Source organism: Cavia porcellus, unplaced genomic scaffold (assembly GCF_034190915.1).
Source record: "Cavia porcellus strain 051 isolate PalLab524CR breed Dunkin Hartley unplaced genomic scaffold, mCavPor4.1 scaffold_6, whole genome shotgun sequence".
Lineage (NCBI taxonomy): Eukaryota > Metazoa > Chordata > Mammalia > Rodentia > Caviidae > Cavia > Cavia porcellus.
In genome coordinates this window covers 88,964,642-88,983,026 of record NW_026947489.1, presented here as the reverse complement: position 1 = coordinate 88,983,026, position 18,385 = coordinate 88,964,642, and the positions used below count along the sequence as shown (strand labels likewise).

The window sequence follows — 18,385 nt, the reverse complement described above, 5'->3', positions numbered from 1 at the left end:
ATACAACCTATTTGTCAGAAGGACAGATTCGAAGTCTATCTCCAGACTTAAGGCACCTGGCATTGGTCAGTAAAGTCAGGTCACTTGCACTGTAACAAGCACACCTCAGAAAACCTACCCACTATTCTGGAGTCTCTAAATTGGTTCCAAGAGACCCACGCACGGCCTGAAACCATATACGCTATCTGTGTACAAGACATTTTTCTGGAGAAGAATCCTGAGCCTTTGTTAGATTCAAAGAGTCTAATAATAAATTTTAAAACCCGTCCAATGGCTACCAGAAATAAGACAGCTCTTTTACAGTGAAATACAAAGGTCTACAGAGAAAACCCGACAAATGGTTACTTCTCCTACGCCAGGAACAGGGTGCTCTTAGCTTCCCAGAAGGCTGAGGCAGAAAGAAAAGGAAAGCCAGGACTTTGGAGTGGTCTAACACAGGGAGACCCTACCGTTTAAAAATTTCTTTAAATGGCTATATTAAATAAGAATTACAATAAACTCAATAAATGTATTCTTCATGACATATATGATCTTGGGTAAACTATACATTGTTTTTATGCCTATATTTTCTTTTTCTTTTTTTTTTTTTTTGTCTTTTAAGACAGGATCTCGCTATGCACTTCAGGCTGGCCTTGAGCTCACTTTGTAGCCTAGCCTGGTCTCGAACTCGCAATGATCCTCCTACCTCAGCCTCCCAAATGCTGGGATTACAGGTGTGAGCCACTACGCCCAGCTTATGCCTGTATTTTCTAACCCGTATCTTCCTCATACAATTATCATACACTATTCTTTATAAAGGCTCTGCAATGTGTTTTACACATACTAAGCAATTTGCAACTTCAGATATTAGTATAAATGACAATGATTTGTGTAGTTCTAAATGTACTTATTATTTTTAAGGCAAATGGGGCGCTCTCTATCCTTTTAACTGTTTCCCAATGCCCTTTGGCCCTACCCAGGCGTTTGTTTTGTTTTAATGATGAGAGTTGTAGAAGCTGAAAGGAGCACCCAGGGTAGGTGATTACTCTCTAAGATTCCGAAGCATCTTGGTTCTGTCGGCAGGCACAGGCTCTATGACAGGAGGACTTTACCTCAGCATGTGCCTGCTCTTTACAACTTCCAATGCTTCATCCTACACCTGTCCTCGTCAATAACAAGCCTCCATCATCTTTTTCCCTTTCTTATTTTTAAATGATCTTGGTATATAGTTCAGGCTGGCCTCAAACTCATGGAGATCCTCCTGTCTCAGCCTCTGGAGCACTGGGATTACAAATGTGTGTCACCTCACTGGGCTATCCACTCATTTTTTTTTTTTTTTTTTTGGTCCTTTTCCTTTTTATCGGTACCGGGGATCGAACTCACGACTGCCTGCTTGCAAGGCAGGGACTTATGCTGCTGAGCTAAATCTCTAGCCCCCACTCATTATTTTAATAAACGTGAGCATCCAGACAGACACTGATCCACTTAACAAAACTGAACCTCCCCTTAGATTTTTTTCATCAAAATAAAAATACAATGGCATACCCATGTTCAAGTAAGTCGAATATTCTGTGACTTTAGGAAAATGCTATGTTATACTATTGATATATACATATACAGATATATACATGTACACACACGCTCTCCAGAAGTAACCAAACATGTACACATACACACTGCCATGTATAACAGCGAATAATTCCAGAGTTCTTCAAGCAAGCAAAGACTGGCGTGGGGTGGGGTAGGGTGGGTCGAGTATCACTGCCAAGAGCTCAGGCAAGGTGAGTGTGCACTAGGGACCTGCTGCCCAGGGCTGGACCTGCAGTCAACAGGTGTGGACTGTAATCTTGATGTCATGTTTTGTGTCCTGACCACAATAAAACTTTTTTTTTTTTTTTTTGAGACAGGGTCTTTACTATGCAGTTCAGGCTGGCCTTGAGCTCACTTTGTAGTCCAAGCTGGTCTTGAACTCACAACAATCATTCTACCTCAGCCTCCTGAGTGCTGGGATTACAGGCGTGAGCCACCATACCCTGCTTCACAATAAAACTTTAAAAACTAAAATTTACAAACTATACTGCCTCAAAATGGGAAAATAAGCAAATCGCAGAGCATTGATACAAGAGAATACCATGCAGCAGTTAAAATTGGTGTTGTGAAATACTCAGTGAAACTGTGTGTGCAGCACACTCAGAGAAAACACTCCAGGAGGAAGCTGAGGCAGGAGGACCATAAGTTTTGAGTTCGGCCTGGGCAACTCTGCAGGACCCTGTCTCAAAATAAACACAAAAATGACTAAAGATGTGTCTCAGTGCAAAGGGCTTTTGTTTAGTCCCCAGAACTACAAAATACTGTGAGTAAATAATTTTAGAAGATATAAAATAAAATGTCTAAGATAGTAAATAAAATTATTTCCTCCTTGTGTTTTTTTTTATTCTTTCTAAATTTGCTAAATCATCAGCAAGAATGACTTCTATAATAAGGGAAAAAATTTCTAAACAAATCTGAAGTGTCAGGAACCCCTGCTCCAGTGTGAGCCCAAGCTTAAGTATAAGGAAATCGCTCATCCCTTCTGTGAACGAATCTGTAGGGCACAAACAGGTCTCCGCAGCCCAGCAAACCAGCCTGCCTGGAGCTGCGGCAGACACACAGGTAGCGAGGGCGTGGGGCCAGAAAGCACGTGCGCAGTGACGGCCGCTGAGCGGCACCTCGGGCCGAGCGTGGCTCAGTCCAGCAGGAGCATGTGTGCTCTTGGTTACCATAGCTAGTGGGAGGTTTCGGTCACAGCACACATTCACAAGCAGCCATCAGGACTGCGAGTTCGACGACAGTTCCTCTGCACTGAGCATGGCACGTGCCATGGGACCCCCAACTCAGAGAACCCGGGAGATCTGAACGGCAGGCAGGAAATGGAGGAGCCGCCAGCTCAGGGCTCCAAGGATCTCAGCCCGTGAGGAAGTAGTAAATTCGGATCCACTTAAAGAAAATGAAGCTTGAAATCCTTTCCTGCCCGTGCTAATAACACGACATTCATTTATCCTCAATTTACTTCCCTTTTATACTTTTTGCCACATAAAAATCATTTCAGGTCCCTTAAAATGATCTGCTATGTGGGGTGCACTTCTACAGCTGGATCCCCGGAGCTCGGAGGGAGGCTAAATCGCAAGAGGCGACCTCAAAACCATCCTCTCCCATGGTGTCCCAGGACGAACGACCTGAAGCTCCTAGGGTGAGCAGGCTGGAAGCAGGAAGGTACCAGCCGCCACGCCCTTGCTCCCGTCTCAGGGCAGGAGCACCCGTGCTCTCACATCCATCCTCTAGCGGGGTCCTTATCCAAGTCAGAGTCTAACTGCCTCCAGCTACAGACAGAAGGAAGAGTCAAGCCCAAACACCCAACTGTTAACTGTCTGTTAACTTCGGTCAGAGCAAGCTGCTACGGTGAATTACATGCAAGACAAAGGAAATTCCTACTAGGACTTAAACACTGGGGCCAGTACCCCAGCACGCTCAAGGCTGAGGCAGGAGCATCTCTCAGTTTAATGCCAACCTAGACTACACAGTGAGTAGGGCTCCTAAATCAACAAAACAGCAGCAACAAACCCCCTAAACTGGGAGCATTTACTATGCATTATTCAGCACAAAGTTCTAAAGGATTTACATGCTGTGATCTGACCTCCCACCTGTACTTCCTAGGGACAGACTCCTGTTTTACTGTACAGGTCAGGCAACAGGTGTTCTGCACTGGCTGAGTCTTGACTGCAAACACCATGTTACTACTTATTTGAAAGCTACAACCTACTGCGCTGAGGATGTAGCTTTTGCAGGGCTCTAGATTCCATCCTCAGCACAAGACAGATAGAAATCAAAGGTTACCAAATCCTAACCCTAACCCTGCAGCAAGCAGGCCGCGAGGCAAGAAGAGCCAGTGTCCCCCCACCTCGCCCCACCCCACCCTGCCCCTGGTAAGCAACCAGCTGACCTGGAGAAACACAGGCTGCAGTGATAGCTAATGAAGTAAAATACAACTTAACAGTGTTTAGGGTTTCTCTGACTTTGCAAATCTAAAGCCGGTAGTCTGATCATCTATTCTTTTTTTTTTTTTTTGTCTTTTTCCTTTTTATCAGTACCAGGGATCGAACTCACGACTGCCTGCTTGCAAGGCAGGCGCTTAGGCCACTGAGCTAAATCCTCAGGCTTGATCATCTATTCAAAGGGTAACAATATAAGGTGTAGCATCTATGGGGATCTTCTCCTTCCGAAGGTGGTGGTCATTGTTAATTCTCTATTATTTTGCCTTGAAATCCTGTATCATTCTCATTGTTTTGTTTGGTTGGGTTTTATTCTGTTTTATGTTGTTTGATTTTGTTGTATCTGATGGCAGGAACAGCTATTCCAAAGATTATAAGATATATTATGGCAGCCATTTTGGACTTACTATTATTTTGTTTTGAAATCCTGTATTGCATTCCTTGTTTTGTTTTCATTGGCTCTATTCTGTTTCTGTTTTGTTTGACTTTACTAGGTCTGATGGCATGGGCAGCTATTTTGAAAACAACAAGCGGCATTATGGTAACCATGGTTGATTTTCCATTACATTGTTTTGAAATCCTGTGTCACTCACACATTGTCTTGTTTCTTTTGGCTTTATGCTGTTTTATTCTGTTTGGCTTTATTCTCTCTAAAATAAAATTTAAAAAAAGCACCTCCCAAAAAGCTGAACACCACCTCTGAATGTTATAACTACTCATGTGCAGTTACCTCAAGAGAAGCCTTGATTCAACACACAAGCTTAACCATTAGCATTTTTGGATAGTGTTACTTAGATTTTTATCAGTTCTCAACATATGGATTTTTTTTTTCTTATACCAGGGATCAAACTCATGACCTCACGCTTGCCAGACAGGCACTTGTGCCACCGAGCTATACCCCTGGCCATACACAAGTATCTTGGTTAACATAAATACAATAAATATGCAGAAAAACTCACTTATAAATTCTCTTTTCCTTTCCCAAGCAAGTTTAAAAAGGGAGAAGATGGAAAATGCCTGAAAAGACTAGGTCTTTACTCTTATTTCTCATCAAACTGTAAGGATAGTCCTTAAAATTATTAAAGGAGAATTTATCTAAGAACAAAGTTTATAAATGAAAATTGAGATTGCAGAATTATACCACTTGTTATTCACTCTCACGAACGTAATACAAAATATTATAATACTAATCAATTTTTTAAAAAAAAATTCTGCTTTTGTTTTGCCTTCTTTGAATATTAATACAAAAACCTACTCAGGAGGCTGAGGCAGAAGACAGCTGTAAGTTCAAGGCCAGCCTATGCTACAGAGCAAGACTTGGTATCATAAAAATTTAACAAAACCCCAAAAGGAGGTAACATGAGTATATAAACAACAAAACAATACAAAGAGAGAGTCCAGAAGCAATTGCAGTACAAGAAATAACCACAGAGGGCCTGAACCTGCCTCCTAAATGCAGTACCATTCTCCACTCCAGACCTGCAGAGCTGGGGTGGGGGAGACAGAGGGCACAGAGGTCTACCAGGGCAGCAGGAAAGCAAAGCACTCAGCAGAGCATAGGGTGTGCAGAATGCGAGCAGGAGCCAACCTAGAAAAACTCGCAATGCTCAAAGCGGGAGTGATTTGAAACACCAAACGGTAGAACCAGAGAGCCCAGAGAACAAGATACATGTCCACAGAGCCCACGCTCCAAGAAAAGAGGAGGAGGACGGCTATTCCTTACAGAACTGTATGGAATAAATGCAGAGGGAGGAAGAAAACAGAAAATAACCACTAGCGAAATTACAGTAGCATCGGCGGGGAAGATCCACTGATGGGTGGGGCTATCAGCACACGAAAGTTGGGGAGAAAATCAGAGTGTCTCCGGTCTCAAAGTACACCACACAGATCCTGTTTAGTTACACAAGATAATAGTAACTTCACAGGGGAAAACTCACACACATCTCCTGAACTGAATGATCCACATTACAACTAATAGAACATACTGACCTTATAACAGCATTACACACACACACTCACACACTCAATCATTAAGAAGGTATTAGGATTCCATGGTATCCTACCCCTTCCCCCAGAAAAGCATGACCTCAACCAGGCGAGGTGCATAGCTGTGATGCCAGTACTCCAGGAGGCTGAGGCAGACAGACTGCAAGTCTGAGCCAAGTCTGAGCCCAGCCCGAGCAATTTAGTAACTTGGTGAGACTCTATCTCAAAATAAAAAATAAAAAAGAGGGGCTGGGGATTTCGCTCAGCAGCATAAGCACCTGCCTTACAAGCAGGCAGTCATGAGTTCGATCCCTGGTGCTGATAAAAATAAATAAATAAATAAGAGAGGCTGGGGATTTACTTCAGTGGCACAGCACCTGCCTGGCAAGAGTGAGGTCCTGAGTTTAATTCCTGGTACACCACACCACCACCTCTGCCAAAATAAATAAAAAATAAAAATGAAAACAGAGCTAGGGATGCAGCTCACTGGGAAGGACCTGGGTTCAATCCTCAGTACTGGGAAGAAAATACAAACCCTATCTAATTGTGAGAAATCATTAGAGAAGGTTAATTGAATTCTGCCAAATAATTAACTAGCACTCTTCAAAAGTCTCAAGGTCATGGAAGACAGACAGGACAGTCACACACTGGAAGAGACTAAGAAGAGAGGACAAGATGAATAAGTACAACACAAGACCCTACACGGATCCTGGAACAGAACAGGGTCATTACTGGCAAACCGGTGAAACCCAACCTAAGCCCATGCGTCAGCTAAGAGATCAGGGCCAGCGCTGCAGCCAGCACGTGGGGAAGCTGGGAGAAGCCTAATGAGAACTCTGTCCTGATTGCAGCTTTCCTTAGTTTAAAATTACTTCAGAATGAAAGTTTTTAAAAATAAAAACCTTTTGATGATTTTAAAGTTTATCACTGCACAAGGTAAGCTGGGTTCTTCGGCAGAAATCTTTGATAACGGACACTAAGAGGAACATGACCTGGATCCCCCAGGACTCAAGCCTGTGAAACTAAAGCCATGAGAGTCATCTGAGAAGAGCAGCGCAGAGGAAGGCGGCCGGAAGGCCCTGCCCCAAAGCCTGCTCTGTGGCCTCCCCTCTGCATGCTGAGCACATCCTCACCAGAGTACAGCGCACAGACTGCTGAAGGGCCAGCAAGGCGGTGTGCAGTGCCCCACTGCCCTGCTCTGGCCACAGCGCTGTTTAAGTGCAAACTGCATGGAAAGCGGAGGACAGGAAGGTAATGCGTACTGAACACGGTGGCACTTTGTAACAAACATTATTTGGCAGGGCAAGTTCCCGCACCACCACCCCTTAGAACTGTTCTCCTTGCCCTGGGTCTCCTCAATCTGTGGCTTGCTCGCGAGCATCCTATCAGACAAAAAGCTGAACCTACCATTATTGCTCCTCCCCACCCTTAGCACTTTTATGACACACTTTCTAGCAGGACAGTTCTGGTTGTTTTGCTTTGTTTTTCCTTCTTGAGACAAGTTTTCACTACGTAGTTCAGGGTGAACTTAAACTCATGGTGATCCTCCTGCCTTGGCCTCCCTAGTTCTAGAATTACAGGTATGTGCCGCCACACCCAGCTAGCAGAACAACTTTGCTCCTTTGGTTTCATTTACCAATTTTACTAGAAAACTTCCAGTTTAAAAAAAAAATTCTGTTAATGAAGCAATTAAAACGCCTCTGCCTTCAGCCTTGAACTGAGCTCTAAAGAATTTGAGGCCCATCAATCAAGCGCCAGCTGAGGTGTCAACTAAACTGTAATGTTCAGTCTGGCCTTAGGGACCAAGCAGGGCAAAGCCTGTGTGTGCAGGAACCTGGAAGAAAAGCAACAATTAGTCTGGGGAGGCATCAGGCTGGAGACTGGAACCCATGAGCAGTCATGTCTAGGTGATCATTACAGACATGGACCTTGATTACCTGGGTTTAGGGAAGGGCACAGGATGAAGGTCACCCCAATATTAGAGGACCCAAAATAGAAGAGAAACCTGCAGGGGAAGGGGCAGGGAAGTCATGCAGAGCATGACGGGACAGGGCATGAAGGAAGCATTTAAGAACCAGAACATATTCAAATGGTTCAAGAGCTTCTCAAAGACAAGGTAAGGACCGAGGGTTTTTATTACGTGTGTTTGTCAGTTTTGACAGGTTTGTTGGTGCGGTAAACAGGAGCAACACGTTCAAGAGGGACACCATAAAGAGAAGCAACTGCTGCCCAAACAAGCCAAGGTGCAGGGCCCTGCAGCTGCAACCTGGCCTTTGTCACCGTCCTCCTGCAGACCTCCTGATCACCTGCACGTCCACATGACATCACCACTGCAAACCACGCTCTCTCAACAGTGCCTGCCAGTACCAGCAATGCCACGAGCTCATTTATTCGTTCACCTGTTGGTCCGTCTACCTTCACAAGGAAGTGATAAATCAGGGCCGGGACGTAGCTCAGCAGCACAAGCATGTGCCTGGCAAGCGCAAGGTCGTTTAATCCCCAGTGCCCCACCCCATATATATATATATATATATATATGAGAGAAATCAAGGAATACAGAGTGCAAGGTGGGGGAAAGGGAGTAAAAAGATCACAACATACGTGCGTGCACCAACTCCTCAAGGTGACTAATCACTACGCCTCACAAATGTACACTAATAAATAGAGAACTCTGCAAAAGCTGCTTTTGAAGAAGTGTACATTAGTCTAGGCCCACCATTCCTAGAAAATCCACTGGGTTATTTATAACCTCACTCACTACTGGTTTCTCAAAGTGGGAAAATTTCAAAACAGAAACAAAGACGGCCCATAACCTGGCTAATCTCCCTTTATTTATTTATTTATTTTTTGGCCAAAAAATTTTCTGTTGTTCTCTGTTCCCTAGTTATAATCCATCACGCAGTATTTCTCACAGGACATTTTCCACCTTAATGTTACATTACAAGAAAACAGTACTCATAAAATCAATGTGATTTTCTTTCTTTCTTTCTTTTTTTTTTTTTTTCCTTTTTGGCAGCAGTACCAGGGACGGAGTCCAGGGCTTTCACACTGGCTATGTTCCCAGGCCCCCAGCCCCCTTTTGAAGGATCCTGCCAAGTCATTAAAATGCCCAGGATGGGCTCAAACTTGCCATCCTCTTGCCTCAGCCTCCCAGACTACTGGAGTTACACAGCAGCTCCAGGAGGCTTTAAATGAAGAGATACCGTCGTCCTGGAAGACAAGACGAGAGGGGATATGAAAGGTTCGCCTGTTCTGTGGCCGATGACAGACCCATGATGTCCAGCCCTGGGTGAAGTTGGAATACTTCCAGTTAATTAGAAGGGCACAGGTGAATAAATCAGGTCATAATAACAGGTGCACTTTACAAATTGGACTTGAGCCATTCTGCAGTGTGCCACGTGGTTCCTTTACCCCAGAAAGTGGCTCCACGTCCAGACTGCGCAGAGTGAGATGGGGTACTTTAGAATCTCTCTGGGTAGCGCTGGCCTTACTGTCCCAGGAGGACACAAAAATCTCCCATGCTAAGCCCATATTAATCACCTCTTAATCAGCCTATAACCTGCCAGTGAAGTTCTGTCACGGCATGTCACTTTATTAAGTAACAAAAGAATTATGATGGTCTGTTAAAGTGCACTTTTGGGTAATAAATATAAACTACAGCTGCCATATGGTAATTCATTTCTGATGTACCAAAAGTATCCCTCCTACTTAATTTTGTTTTGGGAAAGGAGACACGGCAAGTAGGCCAATGAGAGATGGATGTTTTGGAAAATCTATTAAACCCACAGGCAGACTAAAAGAGTCGCTGTGGCTGTAGGCGTGAAGAAGGTGGGTGTCTCCTGAGCCACGGCTGGTGAGTAAAACCATGCACCTGACTTCAAACACGTCCATTTCGCAGGGAAGAGAGGCAGTGAGATGCTGGGCAAACAGTTCAGGGCTGGGGTGGAGCTCTTGCCTGCACACACAAGGCCCTGGGTTCGAACCCCAGTGCCAGAAAACAAGAAACAAAAACATTTTTCAGTGCGAGAAAAGCTATTGCATACTTAATAAGGGCTTACTGTTTTAAGCACATTTCAAAGGTCAACAGAATGATTCCAAAAATCTCCACCTCTGGAACAGACAGGACCATTTATATTATCTCAAAAGATTTTAGTGTCTAAAAGAAATAATTCATTGAAAAACGCATTCTTAAAAAAAAAAAAACAGGGGCTGGGGATTTAGCTCAGCGGCATAAGGGCCTGCCTTGCAAGCAGACAGTCGTGAGTTCGATCCCCGGTACCGATAAAAAAGAAAAATACAAAAAAAAAAAAAAAAAAAAAAAAAAAAACACGTTCTGTCTAAGCTGAACCGCCACATGCCTACAATCCCAGGCTAACTACTCAGGAGGCTGAGGCAGGAGATCACGAATTTAAGTCCATTGTGGGCAATTTCATCAGAACTTGTCTCAGTGCTCCCTGACTTCAGCCCCAGTACTGCAAAAATAAAGCAGGCTGGGGGTTTAGCTCAGCGGCATAAGCACCTACCTTGCAAGCAGCCAGTTGTGAGTTCAATCCCCGGTACCAATAAAAAGGAAAAAGACAAAAAAAAAAGTTCTAAAAATAAACAAAGCATATGCTAAGCATCTACAAGATGCCAGACACTCTTCTAAGTGCTATGGATATAACAGTAAACAAAATCTTACAATTTGTATTCTTAGTGCAAAAGAACAAACAAGGAAATATGTAAATGACAGTATTTTAGAAATCAAGTCTAAGTATTTACACTATACAAGGATTGTGGAGAAAAAGAAAGCATGCAAAATACAATTCCTTCATCTACAAATAGTTTGTTTTATGATCTAGTAGACACTATAACAAGGCTCTTTAAATAACCAATACTGGGGCTGGGGATTTAGCTCAGCGGGGTAAGTGCCTGCCTTGCAAGTGCGCAGTTGTAAGTTTGATCCTTGGTACCGATGTAAATAAATAAATAAATAAATAACCAATACTGCTGTTATAAGTATCCTATAAGACAGAACATGATTGGGCTGGGGATTTAGCTCAGCGGCATAAGCGCCTGCCTTGCAAGCAGGCAGTTGTGAGTTTGATCCCCGGTACCGATAAAAAGGAAAAAGACAAAAAAAAAAAAAAAGAACATGATTATAAATCTTTGCTTTAGAGTTGGGGTCTCACTATGTTGTCCAGAGTGGGCTCAAGAGATCCTCCTGTCTCAGCCTCCCTACTATGTGGCAGTGCAGGCCATGCCAGTGCACCTGGCTAACTTTAACAACCAAATTTTAAGTTCATTGTTAGTTTATCTCCAATTTCTTCTGAGAGGGTCCATGGCCACTTTGCGGGCTGCTCTGGAGTTTGTGAGCTCACCAAGTCCTTCTAACTTAGCCTCCCAAGCAGCTGGGCCCCAGCCGCCATGCCTGCTAGGTGATGTTCATCACATGTACTGTTTATCGCTGACAAGCTTGGGATCAAGAATGTAATCTACGTGAAGTTCATAGCGGGCCTGTTTGGTTCAACACAATACACTTTTGCATGCTGCTTCACAAAGGAATTTGTGCTTTGTTTCTCAAGGGTGGTCCCCAACAGTGCGCCAGGGGGCTCAGGTGACAGTGATTTTCAACCCTAACAATGTAACTAGTCACCCTGGCCAAAGTTCATCTTCTACAGCTGAGGCAAGCAGAAACTAACTCAGGGAAGGTTTATTTCCAATTCTAAGGCACCCTTAGAATTGGAAAGTGCCTGTCCCATAGGTAAGAAACCTTCTCATATGGAGTACAGCTCACCTTCAGGCTGGTGTGTGAGCGCGGCTGGCTCAGCTCCTGGAATTTCCACTGCTCTGAGCCCGGGGTCTCACCGCCCTTCTGAGCATCCGGCGTAAGCAGCCCATCTCCGGCAGGTAACGGGAAAATCCCTAGTGATATAGGGCGTTCTTTTCTAATGGATAGGGGAGAAAAAAATTAAGCAAGCATTTATTTTTATTTGTCATGAGCCTGGGCTACTGGTGCTTTGGGGTCATCAGTGACACTGTTGGCCAGTCCGAACATACAACCAAACCAGAGAGGAGAGGATGGAGCCTCGGAAGCTGAAGTCACTGCTAGGAGATCTAGAAAACCTCACAAGTCACTGCCACTGGTGGTGTGTTCTGATCTCAGGGCAGCGCAGCTGAGGCTCACTGGCACTGGAGGTTCCCACAGTGCCACACGGCCCTTCCCAGGACTGAGCCAGCCCGCTCCCGGCTTGCCAGGCTCTCTGCCCAGCCCCGGATGTTTACCCGCGCCTCTGCAGGGTACACCTCTTCTGCCTAGAGAGAAAGCAACACATTGTTTGAATCAAGGCTGCTGATCAAATGCTACCCCCAAAATTGTGTCTTTCTACAGACCACTGTGTACACTCCTTTCAGACACCATCCATATGACAAAACCACAGTTAGTATTTTTCCCAACAAGAGACCCAAAAAGCGTCATTAAAAAACTGCTGATTTCCCAATGTTTTGTGGGAAATTTCAAAGAACAAGAGTTATGCTTTTATTGATAGAATTTCAACAAAAAACACACCCTTTGTTGATGAACAGAAGATTCCAAATGAAAGCACTTTATAAAGAAACAAGCCCACTAACAGGTCACCGTGGGTCATTAACTCAAAAAATGTGGAAAGTGGGAAAGAAACAAGACACTCCAGGTTTGGTGGCCCTGAATTCCTACCTCTGCCAATGAGAAAGTTAGAAATAATGAGATCATAGATAAAAGTAGGAAAAAAGCTTGCTAGCTGAGTCTCTTCATTCTGTAAGTTCATCTTTATACCAAGAAACTTGAAGTCACTGCTGAAACTTGACCTTCCGTAACACAAAGAGTGTGCCCTTCCATTCGCATCAAAAAGGACCAGTAGAATTGCCAGGGCATTTTCTTAGAGTAAGGGATACAAAGGGGCCGAGAAACTGCATTTTATCAAAGTGGCGTGCACAAGGAAGTAACCCTTTAAAGTACCAATTCTCCCTGTCACTCCAGTCACACAACACTTTCTCCTGTCTGATTTTGTGGAGAAAAGTGTTAGCCAGGACAGTAAGGGATTAGATTTTAACACCGAATCTCAGTTTTTGACTAAGAGCTGCCAGAACAACCAAATGACATAAATTAGCTATTCCGTTTACATCAGTTATTCCCAAACACTGATTAGGGACGAACTTTCCAGAAATCACTAACAAAGGGGCATTTACTGCTTCCTTTGTGAACCACACAGCGGGCCATCCACAGGCACATTTCCATAAGCAGAGAACTTGTCCCTTTTTTTCCTGAACTTATTCTTTCTTGAGAATAATGACCCTTACCTTAAAATCTGTCTTTTCAGTTTCTTTGATCTTAAAAGGCCCTTTTTGTTGGCCAGATTCCCCCTCACATATGATCTCAGGGCCTTGGTGCTGAGCTGAATCACCAACCCTTTTCACTTCTTAATTTTGGTACAGGATTTTGCAATATTGCAAGTTGCCCAGGCCAGGCTCAAACTGGGGATCCTCCTGCCTCGGCCTCCCAGAATGCTGAGATCACATGCATGTGCTACTGCTCTTAGCTTCAATTCTTTTTTACATATCCATAACTGACAAAACGAAAAGCTGTCAATTATGTCAGCCGGTAGCTTAGTCCCTAATTTGGGGAACATATTCTGGAACACCTAAGAGCTACTGTGAGTTGGCCTTCATTTCTTCTCTAACGCACCTTACTGCCTTAAGGAGGGACTGGGAACTTAATGAGCCCCAGTCTAATGGAACACTTGCTACCCCAAAATGCAGAGAGAAAAGAGCACACTGCTTCAAGAAATCAAAACACCAGCCAGCCGTCAGAAGCCTTCTCATGCCAATGCACAACACTCATTCACACCCATCAAACACTGACGCGGTTTAAGTTTAATGAGGCTGGGGAAATCTTCCAGGCCTCCCATCTTCAGTGTCCTGCTGTATCTACAGCCCAATACGCAGTGCAATCTCCACCTCTTCCCTCTGCTTCGGTCAGTCACTGAGAAACTGCTCTCTAGAAAAGGGATGACCACAGACCAGCAGCTGTCAGGAGAGGAGGCTGAAGGCAACTGGCAGCAGTGTTCCTGCTCTGGGCCGCCCTTCTCTCATGGATAAATTGCCTAGGGGTGGGGAGACACAGCAGGTTCACTGGACTCCTCCTTGGCATGGGTGGGCACGCATGTGGGCTGCTCCGCGCATCATGTGCTCCCACAGAGCCTGCAGGAAGGGGACCAAGTGAGGGCTCTGTGGGGAAAAACAAGGGGCATTTTAACCCCCAGATGGAAACACCTGCTGTCACTGCTTAGAAATATCACTAATAGAAACAAAGCCTGTTACAGCTTTGTAAAACTGCTTTAGTTCTACCTATCAGGTTTTTAGTTCATTATTTAAAATAATAGCTTATTGATTAAATAATTTTACAAGTATGTCTTTAAAAGAGATTTTGGCCACATTCACATTTAATACAACTGATTAGTAAGACAGAGGGTCATGAAAAGATCGTACTTGTTGAACACTCAACCACGTGACAGGTGCTGAGCTACAGGACTCACTGACATTGTCTCACTGAACCCGCCGCGGGAAACGGGTACTGTTCCCCAGGGTCCGGAGCAGGCATAGCATTGCCCAGAGACTTGCGGCAATGCCTGGCAGGGCCCAGGTGAGCAGCTGGGGCTGTCACCTCCAAAGGCCCGCCTTCTTCCCATGAAACTACCAACTTCCTGACAATTTAATGTTAATATTGAAGCCTACTAAGTTTATTTAACCAAACTAACTGCGGCTTTTGTGTTGGGCAACTTTTAAAGTGGAAGCATACGGTATTTTAAAATAACCACAGTTAACAGTTCTGTTAAAAATGGAACACACATCAGTGCCTGTGAAGTTAGTTCACCACATATCTTACAACTGTAATTTAACACAAAATGATAACCCTCTCAGTGTTTGATGCCACCTGCGAGGAATGCAGCCTCAGCACATGGAGCTCAGGGCAGCTCGAAGGCCCAAGGGCTGTGGGGGGGACAGGGCACTCACACCCTGGCCCTGCGTGCCGGAGCCCAGGACATCCCTTTCAGTAACAGAGCATTAAGTCCAGGGGTTTGTAACCTCCTCAAAGTCTAAACATGCCTAGATACTGTGTGCACCTTTATAAATCATTCATATAAATCAGTTACAAGACTGTTCAAATTTTTAGAAATCAGGAATGAAAATAGATGACCAAGTATCTACTTTTAAACCACAGATGAAATGCAATTTCTGGGCCTTAAAACTGAATGGAAACTGGCCTGTGAACAAAAAGGAACACATGAAGGGAGCTATTTTAATGCTTAAATCTAAGTCCCCAATTACAATTCAGTTCTCTTTGTGACCATTTAATCAATAAATAAAAACCGCATACTATAAACCCTCACCGAAACCTAGGCCAAGCAGGAATCTGAACACATCAGCTACTCTGATGAATTAGAAAATGAAAGACCCCAACCTGCAGCCTTGGAGATGTAGAGGCCGCTCTTACGGATGCAGCAGGAGCTGGAAATCAGTGACCACCCCCACAAGCAGGCACGGACATTTGTCAACCAGGACTACAAAGCAAAGAATGGGCGACATCTGACGAAACAATAGTGAATAGGCTTTGCAGAGCTTTCACAACTTCCACATAAATAATGTGGAGAACACGGTCCTAGCTCTAAAAAGTTTAAATCCTTTTATTTTACAATAATTTTGCTTAAGAAGGAAAATACTTAAGTTGTCAGTTCCCATGAGCTGTTATTAAAAATTATAAAACTGACAAGCAAACCTCCACCAGTCAAGGAAAACTGGAACAAAAGCAACCCCTGGCTATGCGCACTAGCTCACTCGTTTACAGACGCCAGCTGAAAGCCATCTGGCCCGAAGGCCAGAGCTGGACCCAGCGGTGCAGGAACTTCCCAGATCTTGCGCTCCTTTACTCCTTCACCATCAGCTGCACGGAGACCACGCTGACCTTGTGCCTGGGTGTAAGCACGCTGAGAAATCCTCGGTTTTGGTCCACGGTTTCCAAATACAAGGTCCAAATACAAAGCAAGATGCCTACGTAGTGGCCTATAAATTACTATCAACGCGGATAGACATTCTAGCCTCAGGCCATTTTCCATTGTTTCAAGCTGCAACAGAAATGGTTACAGAGCAGACCTAGGGAAAACCAGAAAGCACGGGTTTCCAAGAGAGACCCAAGTACCTGAGTATCCTGGGGAGGTTCTGCGTCAGAGCCGGGACCCCGGTAGAGATAGAAAAGTGCACAAGCAGCAACACAGAGAGAGATACTAGGATAGCAGAATTAATGACCACCGCCCCGCCAACGAAGCCAAACACAAACAGCAGCATGCATCCAGGACTCATGGCGCTGCGCTGGCATGGTGGAATGCCCGGACCAGGAGGCCTACACCGGGGCCAAGGGGGGATCTTTGTAGTGAGGATCTGTCATTCAGTGGCTGCCACAAAAACAATGCCATCAACAGCAGCTTTCCACTCCATCCTGCAGCGGCTCCGGCGGTGACGTCACCGCTCTGCCCGCCTCGCAGCCCAGAGCTGCTGCTCCCGGTGTGCAGGCAGCGCCGGCCTCCACGCGCGGCAGCCTATCAACTGCTCTCCTCGCCACTCGAGTGCCAGCCCCGTTCATTGGCCACGAGGCCCGGGATCTACATAATTTATTCCCGCTCTTGCTTCCAACCAAGGGCAGGCGAGCCCTTTCAAATATGCCTCTCGGTAACAAAAGGACCAGTTACACAGGAACTATGAGAACTTCTCAGCATTCCCACAAATCAGAAAATCCCAAATCCAGTGTAATCGCCTATAAAAAACAAAAATCAAAATACCTGAGCACACTATTTATATAAGCACAGTTCCCAGAATCTACCTTTTCAATAGGGAGGGCTGTTTCCATTCTCTCCTATAGCATTCCAGCCACAAGGGCGAGCTTTCAGAACCAGCCTAACTATTGTTCTGGGATTAAAGAACAGAAAAAGCGGCAGCAAAACAGATTATTTATTTCGTTTTTTCTCAAGGCAAAGTGTGTAACAAAGCTTACCTAATCCTACTGTGCGCTGTGGATTCCAGTTGGTCACTCCCTGAGAGCTGATGAAGTTTTGTTCTTTCTAAGTGTTCCATATAATTATGGATCATCTATTTTAAGAAAGGAAAAAAACCCACAAAATTTAAGATGAATACTTGGAAGAAAAACACGGTATTATTACATAGGAAGTACTTTTGTACAGTTTTCTTATATACCAGGTCACCCAATTCCATGAAAAAGAATATGGTTACATTTAATATGCTGGTGTCCATTAAGAGTAGACAATGGCTTGTTTAGCATAGCAAAAACTTTTTTTTTAATATATAATACTATTAAATGAAATAACTGAAACTTAAGTTAGTATACTGACATTGGGTGGGGGTAATAGGAGACCACTAACGAGAAACAGAAGCTGTCTAAGCAATCTACTCATTAAAAAGGAAAACAAGGGGCTGGAGGTTTAGCTCAGCAGCATAAGCACCTGACTTGCAAGCAGGCAGTACGTGAGTTCGATCCCCGGTACTGATAAAAAGCAAAAAGACAAAAGGAAAACAAAATTCATGTGAAACTTGAGAAAAAAACCACACCTTTCATATGTTGTTTTCCATTTTAAGAGAGTAACAAAGATGACTTTTAATTTAATTAAAACCAAGATGTTCACTGTTTCTGTAAGTTTAACTGAAAAAATGCTAAAATATTTTCTCTTTTATGAACTTACTGGTATCACTTAAGTATATCACCTATAGGAATGATAGTAACAAACTAACACAAATGAAACAATGACAACACTACTTTTGAGTCTCCAGACAGAGCAGCTCAGTATGGCGGTGAAGACTTTATGAATATCAAATACACACACTGTTTAAAAATTCTAAGCCTTTTTTTTTTTTTTTTTTTTTTTTTTTTTTTTTTTTTTTGAGACAGGGTCTTGCTATGTAGTTCAGGGAAGGCTCTATTCTTAATCATCTAAATTTTCACCTTTGAGGATATTAATCTGGAATTAACACACATAAAATGGCAAGAAATTTCAACTGAAATTTAAAAATCTTCATTAGAGATGTTATCATGTCACAAAATGAATTTTAAAAAACAAGAAATGGTATGTTAGCATTTTAAAATAAAGAAATAAAAGGCAAGAAGACCTGGTGTCTTTCTAGAAAATCCTACCTGAATCTTTAACACTGGAGCACAGAACAGCTCTGAAAGCTATCCAGCTTTAGCACTATTAAGATGTGTTTCAATATAACTAAAAATGCTGTCTATCATACTATTAAATTATTGGAAGAAAAAATACTAAACAAATATTTAAATTTTATTTTCAAACAGCAAACTTTTGTTGTGAAAA

General features: G+C 43.7%; 1 protein-coding gene across 11 annotated transcripts in view; it reads right to left on the bottom strand.

The window, feature by feature from the left end:
* Positions 1-18,385, bottom strand: part of Spag9 (sperm associated antigen 9) — a 107,827-nt gene that overhangs the window by 41,637 nt on the left and 47,805 nt on the right. For 7 of the 11 annotated variants that reach the window (XM_013149511.3, XM_063251310.1, XM_063251309.1 and 4 more), the window contains exons 4-5: positions 17,056-17,150; positions 11,770-11,920 (exon numbers count right to left, since the gene is read on the bottom strand). In XM_013149511.3, the coding sequence (XP_013004965.1) occupies positions 11,770-11,920; positions 17,056-17,150 (246 nt within the window). Of the gene's footprint in view, positions 1-11,769; positions 11,921-16,206; positions 16,645-17,055; positions 17,151-18,385 lie in introns of those variants that run through there. The other 4 variants (XM_063251312.1, XM_003466835.5, XM_003466834.5 and 1 more) reach the window with 4 other exon arrangements.